A 22,001-nucleotide genomic window follows, 5' to 3' on the forward strand; every position below is an offset into this window, starting at 1 on the left:
GAGGAAAGCCCGGGAGGCAGGAGAACCCTGCCTGGACCCTGCTCCTGTGTCTGCATCCTGCAAAGATGAGGAAGAGAGGAAGCTCCATACAGTATAGTGAAAGTAAAACACCAGGTACATGTTGGCGTTACAATTCCTAGTAGTGTCAGGCATTTGGGGTTATTAACTTAATTTTAGTAACTCCATGTGCCACACATTAATAGAAATTAACACCATCATGTCCCTCATTTTAACCCCTGTGTGCCTCATATAAGGGTTACTGATATGTGAGACATATGGAGGTAATAATAAAGGACCTTAATAATGAAGATACCTAATTATTACCTGCATATGTCTCACATATCAGTAACCCTTATGTGAGGGATACGATGGGGTTAACTGCTATTAATATGAGGCACATTGAGTTACTAAACTGTAATGCACATGACTATACTATATATCTGCAATTGTGGATAAAATAATGAACTATTAGATTTCAGTGAGCCCATATACATAGATGCTGTTGCTTTTGCAGCTGTGTGTCTGGGCCAAATTGAAGAGCTGCAAATTATGGAGCAAGTCCTATATGTGTCCTATATCTGTCTGCATTTGTGGCCCTGTCAATTCATTTTTAATGTATAGATCAGTGAAAACCACATCCGTGCCATTTGTGTGCGCGAGGCCTAAGGCTGAGGCCCCACGTTGCGGAAACACACTTTTTTTGTTGCAGATTTTGCTGCGGGTTTTTTTTTTGAGGCAAAGCCAAGAATGGCTACTAAAGGAATGGAAATTATCTAGGAAGCTTCTTATACGTCTTCCTCCTGCTCAATCCACTCCTGGCTTTGGCTCAGAAAAATACAGCAAAATCTACAACAGAAAAAAGATGCATTTCCGTAACGTGGGGCCCCAGACTTAGGGTGCATTCAGACTACGTAACGCCGGGCGTGTATGAGAGCCGTACACGCCGGCATTACGGCAGACTGCCGAACACTTCCCATTCACTTCAATGGGAGCGCTCGTAACAGCGGCGTTTACGAGCGCTCCCATTGAAGTGAATGGGAAGTGTTCGGCAGTCTGCCGTAATGCCGGCGTGTACGGCTCTCATACACGCCCGGCGTTACGTAGTCTGAATGCACCCTTAGGGTGTTTCTTTTCAGGTTGTGACGCACTGTGTAGCCAGATGCGGCTCTAGCCAAATCGAGTCCCCGGGCACCAGAGCTGTCACTTTGGGGTAATTGTGAGACCCATTAATTCCTGGCTGTGGTTTTGGTGGTGCTGCATCGCCAGGAATTAAATGTGGCTGAAATTAATCCATGTTTCACTTACAGAAAAGTGAAAGTACCAGTGGCCGAGGATGCAACATCCAGGTACATAGTGTGACATCACCCAACAGGCGTGACCTCACTCTGCTACCCATGGTTACACAGGTACTTACATCACTTCTAATGGAAAAGTACAGGTGTATAAAGGCAAATAGCAGTAAACACACGTGGCGAGGAGCACAGTATGGCAGCACCTTGATGCTGTGGTTTATGCTATATGACTATAGTGTAGGGGTTGTCAGCTTTATAATTATTGATCGGCACTCCGAGGACCTCATCTTTGATTCTTTCATTTAAATCGGCACGCTGAACAAAAAAGGTTGCCTACTAGAGATGAGCGAACACTATTCGAAACGGTCGTTTCGAATATCACGCACCTATAGGAATGAATGGAAGCGGCCGGCACACAGACTTTGCTGGCGGCCGGTCGCTTAACCCCCTGCGTGCCGGCTGCGTCCATTCATTCCTATGGCTGTGTGCTATTCGAAACGGCCATTTTGAATAGTGTTCACTCATCTCTGTTGCCTACCCCTGTTCTAGACCCTCCCCCTCTGTCCTGGCTCCTGGTGATGGGCTTGATGCTGCAAGCGTCACCGACATCTTGATGCTGAGCACGGCGGGTTTCTGCAGAGGAACCAAATACTAGCATTGTGGAAGGTAAGTACTACTTACTCACACAAACAAAAACAACTTTTTCCCTTATTTTTCCCCCTAATCCCCCCTTAATCTTGATCTGTTGAGAGTTGTAGATTCCCCACCCCCCAAGCTAATGTCCCACTGTATTTTTATCCTGGTGCCTGGTCTAGGGTTCCAGCATAACAATACCTAAGTCACAGGGGTCCCCCATACGCCACACATCACGTCATCGCGATGTGATGTGCGGTGCACAAGGTCCAGGGTGCTACGGAAAGAGTAGAGGCGACAAGCAGGAGCAGGTTCTCCCCAGTTTTGCAATCGGATTTTAACAACCCAAAAAAACATACTCGCCTGTCCCAAGCACCCCATTGTCTCTCGCCTGGAAATCCTGTACCTAATTGGTCTCAGTAATCACATGAGGTGCAGGACTCCCAGCAAAAAGGCGCCAGCATGAGACTGAATGGACACTGGTGGCGGACAACGGATTGCCGAGGACAGGTGAATGTGCTTTTTTTTTTTTTTTTGTTAATTTTTTTATTTTACACCTACTGTTTGCCACATGGGTTGCTCCAAATCCTGGACAACCTCTTTAAAGGATTTATCCATCTTTCTACTACTGATAGTCTGTCTTTAGGATAGTTCATCAATATTACATCTGTGGGGGTACAACAGCCAGAACCTCTGCAGATCAGCTTTTCTAGGACAGTGTGGCTACAGGCAATGGTAACCATTCTAGGAGCCACGCGGTTCACTTGCCATACAGGGTGTTGTGGTGGGTTTAAGTAGTGCAGCTGTGAACTTCATATGGTGGGTGAGCAGCATGGTATTGTTATTACCTGTAGCCATGCTGTCTCAGTACAGCTGATCTGCAGGGGTCCTGGCAGTGGGCCACTAGAAACAATTCCACTGGTGGACCCTAGGCATCCCAGTCCGACACTGCATAGAAGGTCCTCTCTGTGTAAAATGTAAAGCAAACAAGAATGTGATGATTTGGAAATCTCATGTAACCATATTTTATTACCAAAAGAACATAGAACACATAACCAGATTTGAAAGTTAGAAATTTTTCCATTACATTTGAAAAAAAATTACTCATTTAAAAACTGTTGTCAGCAATGCATCTCAAAGTTGGGACAGGCTTAACAAAAACTTGAAAAAGTGGTAGTAATGAAGAACAGCCGGATGATTAATTTTCAAATAAGTCATGTGACTGTATAAAAAGAGTATGTTAGAGAGGAAGAGTCTCCAAAAAGCAAAGATGATCAATATGTGAAATACTATGTCTAAAAATGGTGGAGCAATTTCATAAAAATGTTCCTTAGTTTGAGATTGCAGTAAAATATCATGAAAAAAATCAGATAATCTGGAGAAATCCATGTGTACAAAGAACAAGGCTGTTGGTTAAGATTGGAAGCTCATGATCTGTGGACCCTCAGATAGCACTCTATTATAAACAGGCATGAATGCAAATCACTGTGTGGGCTCAGAAATACTTCTTGAAATCATTGTCTGTGATCACAGTTCTCCATGCAATCCACAAATGGAAATTAAAGCAGTATCATGCAAAGAAGCCATATATCAACACAATCTAGAAATCCGCTGTCTTCTCTGGGTAAAGCTCATTTAAAATAGACTGAGGAAAAATGGAAAACTATTCTGTGGTGAAATGAATCAAAACCTGACATTCTTTATGTAAACCACAGACACTGGTGTCCTACAGACTCAAGCAGTTGTCAAAGCACAGATCAAAAGCCAGCATCTCTGATGGTATGGGGTTACATTAGTGTTAATGGCATGGGCAGCTTACATGTTTTGAAAGTTACAATCAATGCTGAGCGGTATATAGGTGCTTTAGAACAACATTTGTTCCCAACGAAACAATGTCTCTTTCAGGAAAGGCCTTGAATATATCAACAGGGCAATACACATATGGTATTCATCACTAAAGCATGGCTTTCCAGAAGATGAATCCTGGGGTTGAACTGGTCTGCCTGGTGTCCAAATCTTCCACCAATAGAGAACATTTGGTGCATTGTCAAACATAAAATCCAGTAAAGAAAACCCAGGACTGTTGAGCAGCTAGAGTCATACACCAATGAAGAATGGGGCAACATTCCCCTGCCAGTACTCCAGTATTTGGTCTCTTCACCTCCGAGGGCTTTAGAGACTTGAAGAGGATGCTACACAATGGTAGACATGGCCATGTCCCAACAAAGTGTTGCTGCCATACATTTCTAAATAAGTAAATTTTTTGCATATGAAATGATAAAATGTCAAGTTTTCAACTCTGTGTTCTATTGATATAATATTGGATGTCAAGATTGCATTCTTGTTTCATATACACTTTACACAGTGTCCCAACTCTTTTGACATTGGGGTTGTAACTTAATGTTACTTTATAGTTGTGAAAATCACCGGATAAAGTATTTATATAGATGCTGAAAAATAATTTCACCTTTATGGGCTCCATCTTTTACTGAGGCTTATACGAATAGTAATACATTATGATTACTAGGAATGGTATTTGATACCTATTTATGCGCTCTTAAAAATGCTCTGTATGGCATTTCAGAAGCCGTGCCAATCTTTTCTTAGAATTCTGCATTGTGCTTTTCCATTGTTGTTCTTCCTGGAAATATATAAATAAAATGAGATCTGGTTCGAGCCCCTCTTGTAAATGGGGAGTATCGTAAACACTCAAAAGTGACTGTGTCAGATTTTAATATAGGTCCATCCTTATGGCTTAGGGACACATTCTCATGGCAAGGGGAGAGGAATGTCATGTTTTCCTTGAGTGACCTCGTGATGAATATGCTACAGATTTGAGGTCCGGAAATCCATAGCACTTACAGTAATAGGAAAATGTTTTTGAAATGAAATTTCGCAGGTAAAAAATCTGCAGAAGACTCTGGACATGAACTGAACGGCAGTACTGATTGTAAATCCATTTATGCTGCAGAATTTTAGGACAGATTTTACTATTTGCAATACAAAGGGTGAACTCCGTGACAAACCTGCAACAAGTTACGCTATTAAATTCACCATTTTGTGTGGTTTGTATCTTTGAAGATTTTCCTTAATGTCTCCTGTGGTTCATTGTAGGGTTCATTGTGGCCTGGTTGGTTTCACCGATGCATTGCTGATGATAAACAACCACATATTGGTCTGCATTTGTAAAACAGCAGCTGTATATAATGTGTTACCTTGAAGGGCTTATCTGGCTTTTGTGCACAGAACAGTTTTACTGTTCTTTATATTTCTACTACAAAAGCAGATTGTGTTCTTAGATGTGCCTGTTAATGATCCCTTGACGTAGACGTGGAGGGGAAAAGACAACCTGCAAGGCATAGGAGTTGCATAAATTTGGAACCAGGCAAATTACTGTACATGAGAGAACTGAATTGGGACAGACAAGAGTATATGGATGATGAAGCTGTGGAACCATTATTACGTGCACTGCACAACTCTTCATGTGTCCTGGTGTCTGAGAGGGATGAGGCCGTTCAATGCTCAGAATTTACAGCAGAATTTAAATGCATTTAGCAAAAACATACATTTTTGTCTAAAACAGACAAAGGCAAATAAAATGTATTTTACCTCAGATAACTTATTTTGAGCATCTAACTGTAAATTTTTTTTTTTTTTTTTAATTTTGCAGTTTGCGGACAAATTTCAGGAAGTTAAAGAAGCTGCAAAACTGGCTCGAGAACGATCGCAAGAAAAAATGGAAACATCTAGTAATCATTCCCAAGTAGGTCATTGTCATTCTACCAACTATTTAGAGCTGGTTTTATAAGGTGCAATGAATATTTATGGTTGTACATTAAAAGAACTGACCGATAAAATCTGAGCATGCCCACAGGGGTGTAGGTTGACGTTCCGGAGTCCCAATACAAAATCTGTTTTGGAGCCCTTACTTAACCTCGTACTATCTAGAATAGTGGTATAATTTATGTGTTATGGGACCTGCTCAGCGTCTGGCGCCCAGTAGTGACAGTGACTGCTGCGCCACCTTTAGCTATACCCCTGCATGTCCTCTCGACCACGTTTATTTGGATGTCTTTGACAGCTAAATTGTAAATCTTCCATTATGCCCTCAGATTTGCTCAGACATCTGCTCTGTATTTCCAGCAGGCGTAGACCTACACAATGTCTCAAAATTTGCTTAAAAATTCATATCAGAATCTATGCTGTTCATGGCATGGTGCCCTGTCATCCAGGGGCAGGAGTGTCCATCCCTTACTTTCCTTTGTGTGGAAAAGGATGGCAAAATCCTCTACTGGTTTCTTACCATGCATGTGCCATCGTTGCTGTACCTGTGAGGAGGAGAGCCTTTTTTCCATACCCGCTCCTTAGACTGCCTCCATGTTATATACACTTGAGTCAATGACATTTAACAGAGCTGGGGAGTACTCATTGTCTTGTTACTTTGTAATAAGCAGAAAGTTGGGCGAAATCTATATAAGTATATACTGCACGTCCATTTAGGTCTATCCAGCAGTGAATATTATACAGATTAAGTGTAACCTGTGCAGAATTCTTACAATCCATTGAAAAAAAATGTGGAAAAATGAAGCGTACGTCCAAAATAAGGAACTAAGGAAACCGTGTTAGCATGCTGCTTGTGATCCTTGTTTTACAATGTTACTATAGCAACCAAGAAAGACTGTGGGACGCCCACCTACTCGCTGTGAATAAAGGACTATATATGGGGGGGAAATCATATACTATTATCTGTAAATAACATCCTGCTTCTTAAAATATTTATGTCCTTGTATATTTAAGTATATCTTCATGATATCATATTTGAGTTCAGGGTGCATTTCCACCCTCATAGATGGGACACTATACAGTGATCTCTACAAAAGACCACCTCCATGAGAAGTCGCCCCTTTAGACAAACCACATTTTCTGTGATGGATTTTCCATTTCCATATTAACCATCTTCTTTGAGAATATATGTATAGGCTCACTTCACTACAGTAGAGTTGCTTTCATGTTCTTCTTTTTAGAAGACTCAGCAGAAAGTCAGAATGATGTCCAGCAAGTCCTCTTTAGTGAGTAGGCGAATAGTTCTCCTATAAATAGAACAAAACCATATCAGTGGCTAAATAACGCTGATATTGGCTTCATACCTTCTGCCAGGAATTTATATTCAATGGTAGGAGGCCAGCCCAGAAGACCATGCGGTTGCAAATATACAATTTAATCAGAGATTCGAGCTGAAGACCCCCCTTCCCCCCATACACATGGAGAAGTCGTCCGAACCTACTGACTCTGTCAGGACTGGTTGACTGTTTTATATGTATAGGAGCCTTCGACTCTCCCAGAGAGATGCTTAGCATGCTTGTTCCTTTGTACTCCAGGTTGAAAACCTATGATAGAGGTGTCTGGCAGTAGTTTACACTTTTGCCCTCACTCAAAACTTGTGGAACTGAGCCTGTATGTGTACTGTAAAGGTTGGGAATTGTAACTGTTATTTTTGTGTCTCCCCATGCCTCTTTAATGGAAGCAAAAGTACTGTGGGAGTTGCACTATATATTTAAGGGGGTTTTCCAGGCAAAAAAGTTTAAAAAATCTGTTAGTGCTACTAATGGGTTAATAAATGCACCCATATATCTATATCCGTGTTTTGAGTGATTTTTGGACGTCTCTGGAGGCTGCTGGTAACTATGCTTTTGTTTACATGTTCAGCTTCCTGCTATCTAACTTCCTCACTAACCCTTTCACCTTTCTACCCCCTCCTTCCTCTCTCCCCTCTCTGTGTCTCTAACTGTCCCACCCTTCTCTACTTACTCAGCCCAACCCCCGACCCATATTATATACTTGCTCTCCATGCTTCTTCCGGTGAGATGGCCCCTCCTCCTATACTGCGCATGCGTTGAAGCGCAGTAGAGGTGAATTGCAGGCAGTGGCACAGACAGCAGGAGGAGGAGCTGTCTCACCGGAAGAAACCATGGATGATATGTAAGAGTGGAGTGGATTGGGAAGGGGTAGAGTAGCAGTGATGATCTGTTTTCAGAAATGGAGAAACAGATCGTCATCAGATAATCAGAAAATGTCCCTGGGGCGGTCGTGACCACTCCATAGATATGAGTAATTATCCATTTTTCATAATTGATGTTATTTAGAAAGTAGGAGTGGGCGGGGTATTTACAGTAGTGAAGGGATTTTAATTTATCCCAGACAACGCCTTTAGGATTTATACCAGTTTACTGGTGCAAATGATCAGTGAAATCTACACCAACTACAAACTATTAGATTCCAGCATAGGCACACGGCCTAGTGGAGAACCCACTACGTTTATAATGTTTTGTGCTCCTTCTCATACATGAGGCAGCTATTGCGCTGGGTTTATGAAAAATGATATTTAATACGTTATTCTTCATAAATATCCCTCATAGACTGTAGATGCATACATAAACCGCTGAGGTAAAGTTGGTATGTACTGTCACATGCCATATTATGAAGGTGTTCACCATATGGCGACACAAGGAATGGTGACGTCTCTGGAATATAGTAACTGCTATTGAGATATTAGACTCCCTTATTATTTGCTCCACAGGCCTCCAGGCATAGAAACTTCCATTTAGCATGTGGAATATATTTGGGTCCTAAATGTTGTAAGATATTTGAATATCACTTTGACGATGTAATAATATCTTTTCAGATCTGAGATTCCCATTGTGTTTTGTGGCTTGTTCCACACAGATGTCATTGGTACACCGTGACCTTTTTACTAAGTTATTTTCATGGAGAGTTTTTCTTAGAATGTAAAAGCTTCATGATTAATATGCATAAATGCATGAGAAGTCTGCTGAATATGCACCATTACATCTACGCCATCATGTTTTACTTAAATGTTTCATGGCCTGTGGCTGTGGCATATTGTTCTTTTATGTAAGAAGCAGATCATGCTCCTGGACCATACAGTACTACATCACAGGGAGCAATGACCTGAACCACAAGCATCACAGGGATCTATGGTGCTATATGCTTGGGTCATCATGTTCTGGACTGGATTTTGGGCTGTAATACAGACCATATAAAGCTCTAAAACTGTCTGAATGCTGCTTAATACAGCAAGGGTCTGCACCATATGTTTATATACAAGCTGTAGATACATTGGACTCTATGGGACAGCTCTCATCCAATGTTGTATGTTATATAAATGTTTGTTGATTTTCTGTTAATCTGTCATTGTGTCTACTGCGTTGTTGTCACTCCAGTGTGGTGGTCCCCAACCAGTAGCTCAGGAGCCCCATTTGTGTGGCTCACCAAGGAAGTTCTCAGTTATGTCCGTAAGCACAAATACTGGCAATATTTAATATGTAAAATGAATGTAGCTCATAGTGAGCAAAAGGTTGGGGATCTATACTCTAGTGTAATTGGTCTGTTGCTGAATTAAAAGGCATCTATTACCGTAGATACTGTGTTCCACCCCAACATGTGAAGCATCATGTAGTGACCTTTCCTTTGGTGCCACCCACAAATATTTCTGTTACTGTAAATTTACCTTATGCACTTTTAAAACCTTCGACTGGTATGTGCAAATTTACATTAACTAGTAATGGGCGACGGGGGGGCAGCTTCATCTAGTCATGCAGTTATTGCCCTAAATCACACCCTGTACAGCATGACTGACGTGACCCTCTGTGTCAGACCTCAGCCTCATCCCCTTCCTACTGCTTCCCTTAAGGGTCTGCAAATAAAATAAAAAAAAAATATATATATATATATATATATATATATATATATATGTAATAGATGCCGATATCAGTATTCTGGTGATCTTTACGGAAACCAATAACTTTTCTGGGATTCCCAGGAGCATGCACTATTTAATAGATCTGGCCCCCTCATAGTCACAGATCATTTAACAGCTTGGTCTACAGATTTTTCTGAATCTGCCAATTCGGAAGTCACACTCTTGTTCCATCATTATTAGCACAGCTTCATGAAACAACATGAAAGTCTGCAAATCCTTCTGTAATTCCTATCATTTTTAGAGCTTACATACAGACAGGCAAGGATCTCTTGAAGGAAAAAATATAAAGTATGATTCTATTCAGTGTAAAGAGTCTTGTATTACTGGCTATTTTGTGTAACTGGTGTGTGTGTGTGTGTATGTGTGTATATATATATATATATATATATATATATATATATATATATATATATATATATATATATATATAGGGGTCTGGGGTTGCTAGGTGGGGTGGCATAGACACACAAGTCCAGTTTCTTTAGTCCAAAACAAAGGTAGAGTTTTATTTTCACTCAAAAATACAGTGCAGCAACAAAAGGAAACAATACAAAAATAAATCCCTGCCCGGCTAGGCTCTAACTGAACATAGAACAGGTTAGCTCACCTAGAATAACAGAAATCAAAAGCCGGTTGAATCATTCAGGACACAGCTCCAAAAATATGACCTCTCTGTTGGCTCTCCAGCCAAGCTCTGCCCAAAGTCTGCTGCTGGAGCAACTTCTTAAAGAGGACCTTTCATCAGGTCGGGCACATGCAGTTCTATATACTGCTGGAAAGCTGACAGTGCGCTGAATTCAGCGCACTGTCGGCTTTCCCGATCTGTGCCCGGTGTAAAGCGCTATCGGTCCCGGTACCTTAGCGCTTTAGTGTCAGAAGGGCGTTTCTGACAGTTAGCCAGGAACGTCCTTCTGCCTCGTGGCGCCTATCGCGCTGTGCTCTAAGACCGGGGAGGAACGCCCCCTCCCCTCCTGATAGTACTCGTCTACGGACGAGCTGTGTGAGCAGAGGGAGGGGGCGTTCCTCCCCTCTCATACAGTACAGTGCGATAGGCACCGCGAGGCAGAAGGACGTTCCTGGCTAAGTGTCAGAAACGCCCTTCTGACACTAAAGCGCTACGGTCCCGGGACCGATAGCACTTTACACCGGGCACAGATCGGGAAAGCCGACAGTGTGCTGAATTCAGTGCACTGTCAGCTTTCCAGCAGTATATAAAACTGCATGTGCCCGATCTGATGAAAGGTTCTCTTTAAGCTCCCTTGATAAGCAGAGTCTCTGCAGAGTCGCTGCCGGGACATCCCCAAAGTGTGGACTGGAGGGGGGTGGAATGACAGGTCCCACTGCCAACCTGCCTGCCATTCCTAAAAATCCAGCCCACTAACCAGAACTTTGAAATGATCCTCAGCAGACAATCGTTATCTGCTGAGAAATATTCTTTCTGGAGTTTTCTCATCTTACCAACCTTAGTAGTCTGGGTGATATGTACATCCCCTCCATTACCTGACCAGCCATCGGCTTACAATAGATATAAGCCGATGGCTGGTCAGGTAATGGAGGGGGTGTACATATCACCCAGACTACTAAGGTGGGTGACATGAGAAAACTCCAGAAAGAATATTTCTCAGAAGATAATTGTTGTCTGCTGAGGATTATTTCAAAGTTCTGGTTACTGGGCTGGATTTTTGAGTGAAAATAAAACTCTACCTTTGTTTTGGACTAAAGAAACTGGACTTGTGTGTCTATGCCACCCCACCTAGTAACCCCAGACCCTGATAATTGGTGGAGGATGCCGGCATACAGCGGTTGCAAGGGGCAACGACACGTCCATTCCTGCTGGAGAAAAAAAAATGTTATGTCCTGGGTGAAGGCTGCTGCCGCTATACAGACCCAGACTATGGAGGAGATACTGAAGCATCTTGTGCAACAACAACAGAGAAATTGTTTGCTGATGGAGCAAATTGCACTCCTTAAAGTGACTGGTGTCACTAGCCCGCAAAGACCTGTGGAGCACAGAGATGAGAAGCGGGCTGTGCAAAGAGCTTAGTTTAGTGCTGTGACAGGTAACTGATATATAGTTTCATATTGCTAAAACCCTTTGAACAGTTCTTCATTCCTACATTGCTTGGGGACACTGAACTTGGTAGCCATTGAGAGTCTCCAATTGAGAATGGGCTTCAGGGGGAGCTGAAGGATTCACTTCCCCTAAAGCTGCTGTCTGTTATATTAGGGAAGATATTATATTTGGGAGAATTTATGGGGACCTGCATAATATATGCGTCCCAGAAACAACACATGAGTGAATACTTACAGCTGTATTCCATTTGTAGAGGGCCTATTAGCTAAACTGATATGTATGTTGAATCCTTCTATTCCTCATTAAATAATTCAGGAGAATCTTTTCCTAGACCTCTGTGTTGTAATGGTCCTATGTTGTTCTTTCTGAAAATTTAGGAATAAATTGACAACTGGTTGTTAAGATATGGGGGATGGGTAGGGTGTCCCTAAGTACTGACACTGCCCAATCAGTGATGCTGAGCATAGGGACACACCCATTTTCCCAGGAAAATGGTAACACCCAGTTGTCAAATTATCATAAAATGTTAGGAGGAATAAGTAAAGAAAGGGACAATACAGAGTTGTAATAAAGTTGCTCCTGAATTGTTAAATACAAACATTTACTACTATAGACATGTCAAGAGATGCAACAGATCCTCTTTATTAAAAGTGCATAATGGCAAGATATTTCTATTGATGAAGAAGATACTTGGTTAATGGTGGGGATAACATTGCCAGACCCAGACCCAGGTTATTTAGCACTGAAGACTTATGCAAAATCAAAGGGGAATTTGAAAATATTTGCCTTGATTTTAGCCATTAGGTGACAACCACCCATTGATGTTCATGCGTTTCACGTGTCTTTGTCTTCCAGCCAATATGAAACATCCTACAAATATATAAGACATTTGATAATTTGTGTTGTCCTTTATGGGTGACTTTTCATGGTAACTATCAGAGGCCTAACTTGAAACTCCTGAGCTCAATGTAAATTGTGGCCATTAGAATAGTAATATATATTATGTGGCAGAGGAACCTCTAGCGCCTCCTCAGGATCCAGGGCCTGGTAGTGACTTCTATCGCTGCATCCCCTATAGCTACTCCACTGGTAACTATTCATATACTTTCAGGAATCGGGGCGCGAAACTCCATCATCTACTCGAGCATCGAGTGTGAACGGGACAGATGATGAAAAGGCTTGTCATGGGGCCCCTCCTGACTCGGAACTGAAGACTGAAAATGATAAACTAAAAACTGCCCTAGCACAAAGGTAAAATACTTCTAGTGGTTTTGTATTTTCTTCATAATTTTGTTAATAATACATTGATCATTTTTAATTGTCTCCAGAAAATTGCATCTGTTGAAACGGCATGGTTCGTAAAGGGGCTCTATCAGCAAAATTATACCGTATGAGCCCCACATATGCCTGAATAGCCTTTATAAAGGCTATTCAGGCACCACTAATCTTATTTTAACCCCCCGTTTTAAACTAATACCTGAAAAACCAATATGCAAATTATATTTACCATGCACGCTGGGCGGTTCACGCACTGGTCGACGTCATCTTCAGTCCTGCCTACCGCTGGTGTCTTCTTCCAGCGACGTCCTCCAGGGCTTGCTCTTCCCCGCCTCCATCTTCTTATCTTCCTGCGGGCTGCTTTCAAATCAAGCTCCGACGCCATTTTTGTTAATGGAGGTTCGGAGCGCCCGCAGGAAGATAAGAAGATGGAGGCAGGGAAGAGCAAGCCCAGGAGGATGTCACTGGAAGAAGACACCTGCAGAAGATGGGACCGAAGATGACGTCGACCAGTGCACGAACCGCCCAGTGTGCACAGTAAGTATAATTTGCTTATTGGTCTTTAGGGTATTAGTTTAAAATGGGAGGGGGGTAAAATAAGATTAGTGGTGCCTGAATAGCCTTTTTAAAGGCTATTTAGGCATATGTGGGGCTCATACGGCATAATTTTGCTGATAGAGCCCCTTTAAATAACAGAATTGCATTATAGCCATGGCCATTGGCTTTGTCATTGAAAGCTGGTCATCTTGTATCATTTTTATTGGGATATCTCAAAACAAGCAAAAAGGTAAGAAAGGACACATTTGTACCAGTTTTTATTTTTTCAACTTTTTTTTTTTTTTAAAGTAAATTTTAATTCTATGACCACATCCCTTATTACCCAGGAAATTTAAAGGTTTTTTTTCATGCTGAAATTATTTATGACCTGTGCTAAAGCTAGGTCATCAATACCAAGTTAGTGGTGGCCTAACACCCTGCACTACCCTCAATCAGTTGTTCTCAGAAGCTTTTACACCCAGAATAGAGCAGGAAGCAGATAGCTCTGTTCTCTGTGTAGTGGCCAGACCTGGTACTGCAGATAATTCCATTCAATGAGACCTAAGCTGTAGTGACTTAACTCACCCGCTACACAGAAAATAGCTGTCTGTATCTTGTTCCATTACCTGCATTAGCTGCTGATGACAGCTGATCAATGTGGTGCCAGGTGTGGGACCCACCACATATGTAATAGTGGTGATTTACGTTTAGGATATTAAGGCTGGGGCTCCACGGATCGGAAACAGCACGATTTACCTGCAGCGGTAACTCCACGAACTTTCTGTTTAAAGCGCTGCTGGAAGAACCACAATGTGTTGCTGCTGTGATTTTTCTTGCAGCGCTTTATTGCTGCGAGATGTCCCGCGGGGCCTTAGCCTTAAGAAGATCTTCTCACTCAGGGTAAAGGTTTAGTGTAGTATTTTATTCAAATTAAAGTCATCCAGACAAGAATAACTATCCAAGTGTTAACAGTTAGTACACAACATTTCAGTCCAGTTGGACTCGCCCCAGTGGTAAATCTGTTTGTTTAGAGGGAAGGTTTCATGGCAAAGTTGTTCTTTTGATAACCTTGTCTTCTCAAAAAGTGGCACTTCTCTTCCATTGTACCATCAACACACCAGAGATCATAAAATTAGAATTCTCCATTAAAAGTGCTAGCTTTACTGCATTTTAGAACACTAAGCTGTTACTTTGTTTGCTTTGATACTCATACATGGTGCCACTTCCAGCTATAGTAATACCTTTTCCCATAACACAATTCCACAAGCTGCTTCCAGCAACACTTGCTGGAACCTCAGTGGGATCCTTGGTGCACCCCCTTTTATGATTTTATGCTGCTTTGAAAAAAAAATCAGGATTTTGCAGTGAAAAGTTGTTTGCTATGTATTGCAGCTTGAGGGTTTTGTTATCCTATCATGATACTATATAAAATTTGTATTGTGAGAATTCATGGACAGGTTAGGGTGGACACATCTGTACAGGGACATAGCGCGTGACCTCTTGATGTTAACAGTTTACCTATAAGGTGGTCTTTTTTTTTTTTTTTTTTTCTTTTTATCAAATTACATTAATTTTGGACTGACAGCCAATATCTACTGTATCTCTTGCTTTTCATCTGACTTTGGTTATAAATAGAATAGCATTGCATTATTTTTTGCCTTGAGCTATTGTCACTTAAATCTTAGAGGGACATGGTCACCATCTATCCAGAAGGCAAAATGCATTATGGTTTATCCCACGGGCTGTAGCATGAGCAACATTTCCCTGGAAAGTCGCAGTAAATTAAGGTGACATTGCTCACATATGAGGAATTACAGAAAAGCCGTAAGGAATCATTTCTTCTTGGCACTGAACATACTATTGTCTTTGACTGTCTGTATAAAACTTGCTCCAGGAATCTGACATTCTTCTACTGAAGAATCTTTATTAAATTGTTGACATTTTCAACAGAGAACATTATCGCCTCACAGTCACTAAAATATCCCTCTCAGAGGTCCAGATGGAAAAAGCCTGAGAATATATGGCAATTGCTTTATTATTTTGCTGTAGTTTATTCATAGCGTGTTGTGAATATTTGATACCATGATCCTCCATTTCATGAAAAGCAGCTGAGATCTCACTTGTTTTATATTCACAGGAAATCGAAAGACTCCATTGTCCCTCCTGGATTTATTCTAAGGCATTGTTTAGTTTCCTGTATATTGAGCTTGTAATGTATTGTCCCTATATATACTGTATTAAGATAAGATAATCCTTTAATAGTCCCACAGTGGGGAAATTTCAGTATGTTACAGCAGCATAGTAATACAGATACAGGATAATACACAGTAATATATTACAGAAGTAGACACACATATGCTGAGAAGAGAAGATATACTAGGAGTTCATAGCAGCTAAGGAACGGAAGAGAAAGAAGGAAGACTTCATAGTCATAATCATTAGTTCTCTGTGCGGAGTGATCTTCGCTTGGTCTGATGTAGATTATACAGCCTGGTCGCGGTTGGAAGGAAGGACTTGCGATAGCGCTCCTTCTCACACTTGGGGTGAAGCAGACGGTCACTTGCAGTGCTGCCAAGTCCCATCAAGGTCTCATACATGGGGTGGGAGTCGTTCTCCCTCATGGAGCTCCCCACAGACAGTATCCTTCTGTCACCCACCACCTGTACTGGGTCCAGGGGGCTCCCCAGGACAGAGCTAGCCCTTCTGATCAGCCTGTCAAGTCTATTTCTGTCCCTGGTTGATATATTATCTGATATACATAATGATAAACCAGGTATCTCTTACAATAGGGAGACCGTCCTGGCTGCAGCCAACAAGCTAAAATGGGACATAGCCCAATGAAGGGGTTCACTAAATAGTATCATGTAGGTCCATTTCTCTGTCAGTGTCACAGGACACAAATATTTAAAGAATAAAGTGAGACGACTAATATGGTCATTTCTCCCAAACATTACGATGTAGTCCAACACATCAGATAAGATGTAACATCTGCTGACTGCCTTGGTCTGGGTATTTGTCCTTGGACTGTCAACCTAAGCAGAAAGTCCACCAAAATCGTATTTAAACATTTTATACAATTGTTTATGGTGGCAAATAACTCACCAATGTCTATCAAAACTGGGGCATGTCATTAGAGATGAGCGAACAGTGTTCTATCGAACACATGTTCGATCGGATATCAGGGTGTTCGCCATGTTCGAATCGAATCGAACACCACGTGGTAAAGTGCGCCAAAATTCGATTCCCCTCCCACCTTCCCTGGCGCCTTTTTTGCACCAATAACAGCGCAGGGGAGGTGGGACAGGAACTACGACACTGGGGGCATTGAAAAAAATTGGAAAAAGTCATTGGCTGCCGAAATCAGGTGACCTCCATTTTAGACGAATAGTGGATTTCAAATCCGGGTCATATGAGAATGTGAACTTTGTGACTATGAGACAGGGATAGCTGTACAGGCAGGGATAGCTAGGGATAACCTTTATTTAGGGGGGAATGTTATTAAAAATAACTTTTTGGGGCTCTATCGGGTGTGTAATTGTGATTTTTGTGAGATAAACTTTTTCCCATAGGGATGCATTGGCCAGCGCTGATTGGCCGAATTCCGTACTCTGGCCAATCAGTGCTGGCCAATGCATTCTATTAGCTTGATGAAGCAGAGTGTGCACAAGGGTTCAAGCGCACCCTCGGCTCTGATGTAGCAGAGCCGAGGCTGCACAAGGGTTCAAGCGCACCCTCGGCTCTGATGTAGGAGAGCCGAGGGTGCACTTGAACCCTTGTGCACCCTCAGCTCTGCTACATCAGAGCCGAGGGTGCGCTTGAACCCTTGTGCACACTCTGCTTCATCAAGCTAATAGAATGCATTGGCCAGCGCTGATTGGCCAATGTATTCTATTAGCCTGATGAAGTAGAGCTGAATGTGTGTGCTAAGCACACACATTCAGCTCTACTTCATCGGGCTAATAGAATGCATTGGCCAGCGCTGATTGGCCAGAGTACGGAACTCGACCAATCAGCGCTGGCTCTGCTGGAGGAGGCGGAGTCTAAGATCGCTCCACACCAGTCTCCATTCAGGTCCGACCTTAGACTCCGCCTCCTCCGGCAGAGCCAGCGCTGATTGGCCGAAGGCTGGCCAATGCATTCCTATGCGAATGCAGAGACTTAGCAGTGCTGAGTCAGTTTTGCTCAACTACACATCTGATGCACACTCGGCACTGCTACATCAGATGTAGCAATCTGATGTAGCAGAGCCGAGGGTGCACTAGAACCCCTGTGCAAACTCAGTTCACGCTAATAGAATGCATTGGCCAGCGCTGATTGGCCAATGCATTCTATTAGCCCGATGAAGTAGAGCTGAATGTGTGTGCTAAGCACACACATTCAGCACTGCTTCATCACGCCAATACAATGCATTAGCCAGTGCTGATTGGCCAGAGTACGGAATTCGGCCAATCAGCGCTGGCTCTGCTGGAGGAGGCGGAGTCTAAGGTCGGACCTGAATGGAGACTGGTGTGGAGCGATCTTAGACTCCGCCTCCTCCAGCAGAGCCAGCGCTGATTGGTCGAGTTCCGTACTCTGGCCAATCAGCGCTGGCCAATGCATTCTATTAGCCCGATGAAGTAGAGCTGAATGTGTGTGCTTAGCACACACATTCAGCTCTACTTCATCAGGCTAATAGAATACATTGGCCAATCAGCGCTGGCCAATGCATTCTATTAGCTTGATGAAGCAGAGTGTGCACAAGGGTTCAAGCGCACCCTCGGCTCTGATGTAGCAGAGCCGAGGCTGCACAAGGGTTCAAGTGCACCCTCGGCTCTCCTACATCAGAGCCGAGGGTGCGCTTGAACCCTTGTGCAGCCTCGGCTCTGCTACATCAGAGCCGAGGGTGCGCTTGAACCCTTGTGCACACTCTGCTTCATCAAGCTAATAGAATGCATTGGCCAGCGCTGATTGGCCAGAGTACGGAATTCGGCCAATCAGCGCTGGCCAATGCATTCTATTAGCCCGATGAAGTAGAGCTGAATGTGTGTGCTAAGCACACACATTCAGCACTGCTTCATCACGCCAATACAATGCATTAGCCAGTGCTGATTGGCCAGAGTACGGAATTCGGCCAATCAGCGCTGGCTCTGCTGGAGGAGGCGGAGTCTAAGATCGCTCCACACCAGTCTCCATTCAGGTCCGACCTTAGACTCCGCCTCCTCCAGCAGAGCCAGCGCTGATTGGCCGAATTCCGTACTCTGGCCAATCAGCACTGGCTAATGCATTGTATTGGCTTGATGAAGCAGTGCTGAATGTGTGTGCTTAGCACACACATTCAGCTCTACTTCATCGGGCTAATAGAATGCATTGGCCAGCGCTGATTGGCCGAATTCCGTACTCTGGCCAATCAGCACTGGCTAATGCATTGTATTGGCTTGATGAAGCAGTGCTGAATGTGTGTGCTTAGCACACACATTCAGCTCTACTTCATCGGGCTAATAGAATGCATTGGCCAGCGCTGATTGGCCGAATTCCGTACTCTGGCCAATCAGCACTGGCTAATGCATTGTATTGGCTTGATGAAGCAGTGCTGAATGTGTGTGCTTAGCACACACATTCAGCTCTACTTCATCGGGCTAATAGAATGCATTGGCCAATCAGCGCTGGCCAATGCATTCTATTAGCGTGAACTGAGTTTGCACAGGGGTTCTAGTGCACCCTCGGCTCTGCTACATCAGATTGCTACATCTGATGTAGCAGTGCCGAGTGTGCATCAGATGTGTAGTTGAGCAAAACTGACTCAGCACTGCTAAGTCTGCATTCGCATAGGAATGCATTGGCCAGCCTTCGGCCAATCAGCGCTGGCTCTGCCGGAGGAGGCGGAGTCTAAGGTCGGACCTGAATGGAGACTGGTGTGGAGCTATCTTAGACTCCGCCTCCTCCAGCAGAGCCAGCGCTGATTGGTCGAGTTCCGTACTCTGACCAATCAGCACTGGCCAATGCATTTCTATGGGGAAAAGTTAGCTTGCGAAAATCGCAAACTGACAGGGATTTCCATGAAATAAAGTGACTTTTATGCCCCCAGACATGCTTCCCCTGCTGTCCCAGTGTCATTCCAGGGTGTTGGTATCATTTCCTGGGGTGTCATAGTGGACTTGGTGACCCTCCAGACACGAATTTGGGTTTCCCCCTTAACGAGTTTATGTTCCCCATAGACTATAATGGGGTTCGAAACCCATTCGAACACTCGAACAGTGAGCGGCTGTTCGAATCGAATTTCGAACCTCGAACATTTTAGTGTTCGCTCATCTCTACATGTCATCAGTTAGTCACTATACAAGGATAATGTGCAAAATAATGCCGCAGTTCATGGATAATGCACACAGTGATGTATAGGCATAGTGTACATGGTGGTGTAAAAGTATATGGATAAGGTGCACAGTAATGTCCCAGTACAGAGATGACGCACACAGTGGTGTCATATTACAGGATAATGCAGACAGTGATGATATACTGTATGGAAAATATACACAGTGATGTCGCAGTATATGGATAATGCACACAGTGATGTCACAGTACAAAGATGATGCACATAGTGATAGCACAGCGATCCTGCAATTTAGGGATAACGCAGACAGTGATGTCATAGTACAGGATAATGCAGACAGTGCTGCAGTCTTATATGGATAACGTACACCATAAAGCTACAATATATTGATAATGCCACAGTACTGGGATACTGCTTATAGTAATGTCATAGTACTGGGGTAGTGTACACAGTGAGGTCACAGTATGTGGATAATGTACACAGTGATGTCGCAGTACAGGGATAATGCAGACAGTGATGCAGTCTTATATGGATAACGTACACCATAAAGCTACAATATATTGATAATGCCACAGTACTGGGATACTGCTTATAGTAATGTCATAGTACTGGGGTAGTGTACACAGTGAGGTCACAGAATGTGGATAATGTACACAGTGATGTCACAGAACAGGGATAATGCACACACTGATGCCGTAGAATATGGATAATATAAATGGTATTGCCACAATGTATTGATAATTTACACAGTATTGCTGCAGTAGTGGGATGATGCATACAGTGTAATGTACACCGTGATGTCAAAGTAGATCTACAGTATAACGGAAATATTGATGCCACAATATATGAATAATGGACACAGTGATGCAACAGTACATGCATAATGTACAGGGTGGTGCCACAGTATATGAATAATGGACATTTTCTTTATCACTATAATGTTCTCTGTAACACAGTGATGACAACTGAATATGTGATAGGAGGTGGTAGACTCCATTAAAAGTGCACTTTTTAAGACCTATTTTCTTGTGCCATTAAAAACACTTGAGACAAAAAAAAGCAACATCTACAATCTTGTATTACCAACTGTGAGAAAAAATCAAGCAGTCACAAATGGCTGTGTCTATGCCATGTACCCTTTAATACAAATGTAAATGATGTAAGAAATAAGAGAATAGTTATGTGAGCAGAAGCTGTGTCCTGTCTCCTGATTTCATACGGGTGCTTCTATTTCCTCTGTGGTATGTGCACTTTTAGAGAAGACATTGCTTGATGACATTAAAGGGGTTGTCCCATCTCAAGGATCCTATCTATACTGCTAACTTATGTAGATTTAAGACTTTTCCTAAATACATTGCTTAGGCAAAACTGCTTTGTTTGGCTGCTATCTGAGATTATTCACTTCATTGTTTACACTGTGTTTCCATAACCACGGACCTGGGGATGGTCTTATCTCTCCACCTAGGACAAGTGATGTAGCTCCCTGCTCTCAGGAGGGAGGGGGAGCTGAATGCTTGGTGCTTGTATTTCTGAGCTGTTTATCTCCCTCTTCCAGTTATCAGGTCGGCTAATTAAATTTGGCTGATAAGGGCTAAGACAAGGAGTCTGTTACCTCTGTATGTAAGCTTTGTGGTTCACAGACTACATTGCATCCTAATGGAAGATATTAAGGGACCACCAGAAAACCTCAAATCTTGTAAATTAATCTTAATGGGTATATAGCGCTCTGGCCAAAAGCTGAGTGTTCACTTTTTGCCTAGAGTTGCACTGTAAATTATTTGGAAATCAGTTCTTGTATGCACAGTGCACCATAGTAATTCAGTCGTTCACCTGAGATTTGGTTGGTTGCAATGAATCACTGCTTATTTGCATTCACTGTGCAGTTTTAATCAAATAAGCAAATCCTTGTATGTATTAAAAAAAAAAAACAAACTGTAGTTTTACCAACACTTGAGACTCCGATTTCTAATTTATACATCAGGGGTGCTTGCTTATGATTCATGGCTTCTTCATAATTTACTGATATTGGGCTATAAAATATAAATATATGGCATTTGGATTGTGCTTGTTAATGACAACTAACTTCAAGGGAACCTGTTA

At 42.6% G+C, this 22,001-nt stretch overlaps 1 protein-coding gene across 2 annotated transcripts in view; it reads left to right on the forward strand.

Annotated features, from left to right (window-relative positions):
* HOMER2 (homer scaffold protein 2) overlaps positions 1–22,001 on the forward strand; it is a 167,797-nt gene that overhangs the window by 113,746 nt on the left and 32,050 nt on the right. For both annotated transcript variants that reach the window (XM_075273413.1, XM_075273412.1), the window contains exons 4-5: positions 5,596–5,688; positions 12,891–13,030. In XM_075273413.1, coding sequence (XP_075129514.1) covers positions 5,596–5,688; positions 12,891–13,030 — 233 coding nt within the window. The remainder of the gene's footprint in view (positions 1–5,595; positions 5,689–12,890; positions 13,031–22,001) is intronic.

The sequence above is a fragment of the Leptodactylus fuscus genome, chromosome 5 (assembly GCF_031893055.1).
Source record: "Leptodactylus fuscus isolate aLepFus1 chromosome 5, aLepFus1.hap2, whole genome shotgun sequence".
Lineage (NCBI taxonomy): Eukaryota > Metazoa > Chordata > Amphibia > Anura > Leptodactylidae > Leptodactylus > Leptodactylus fuscus.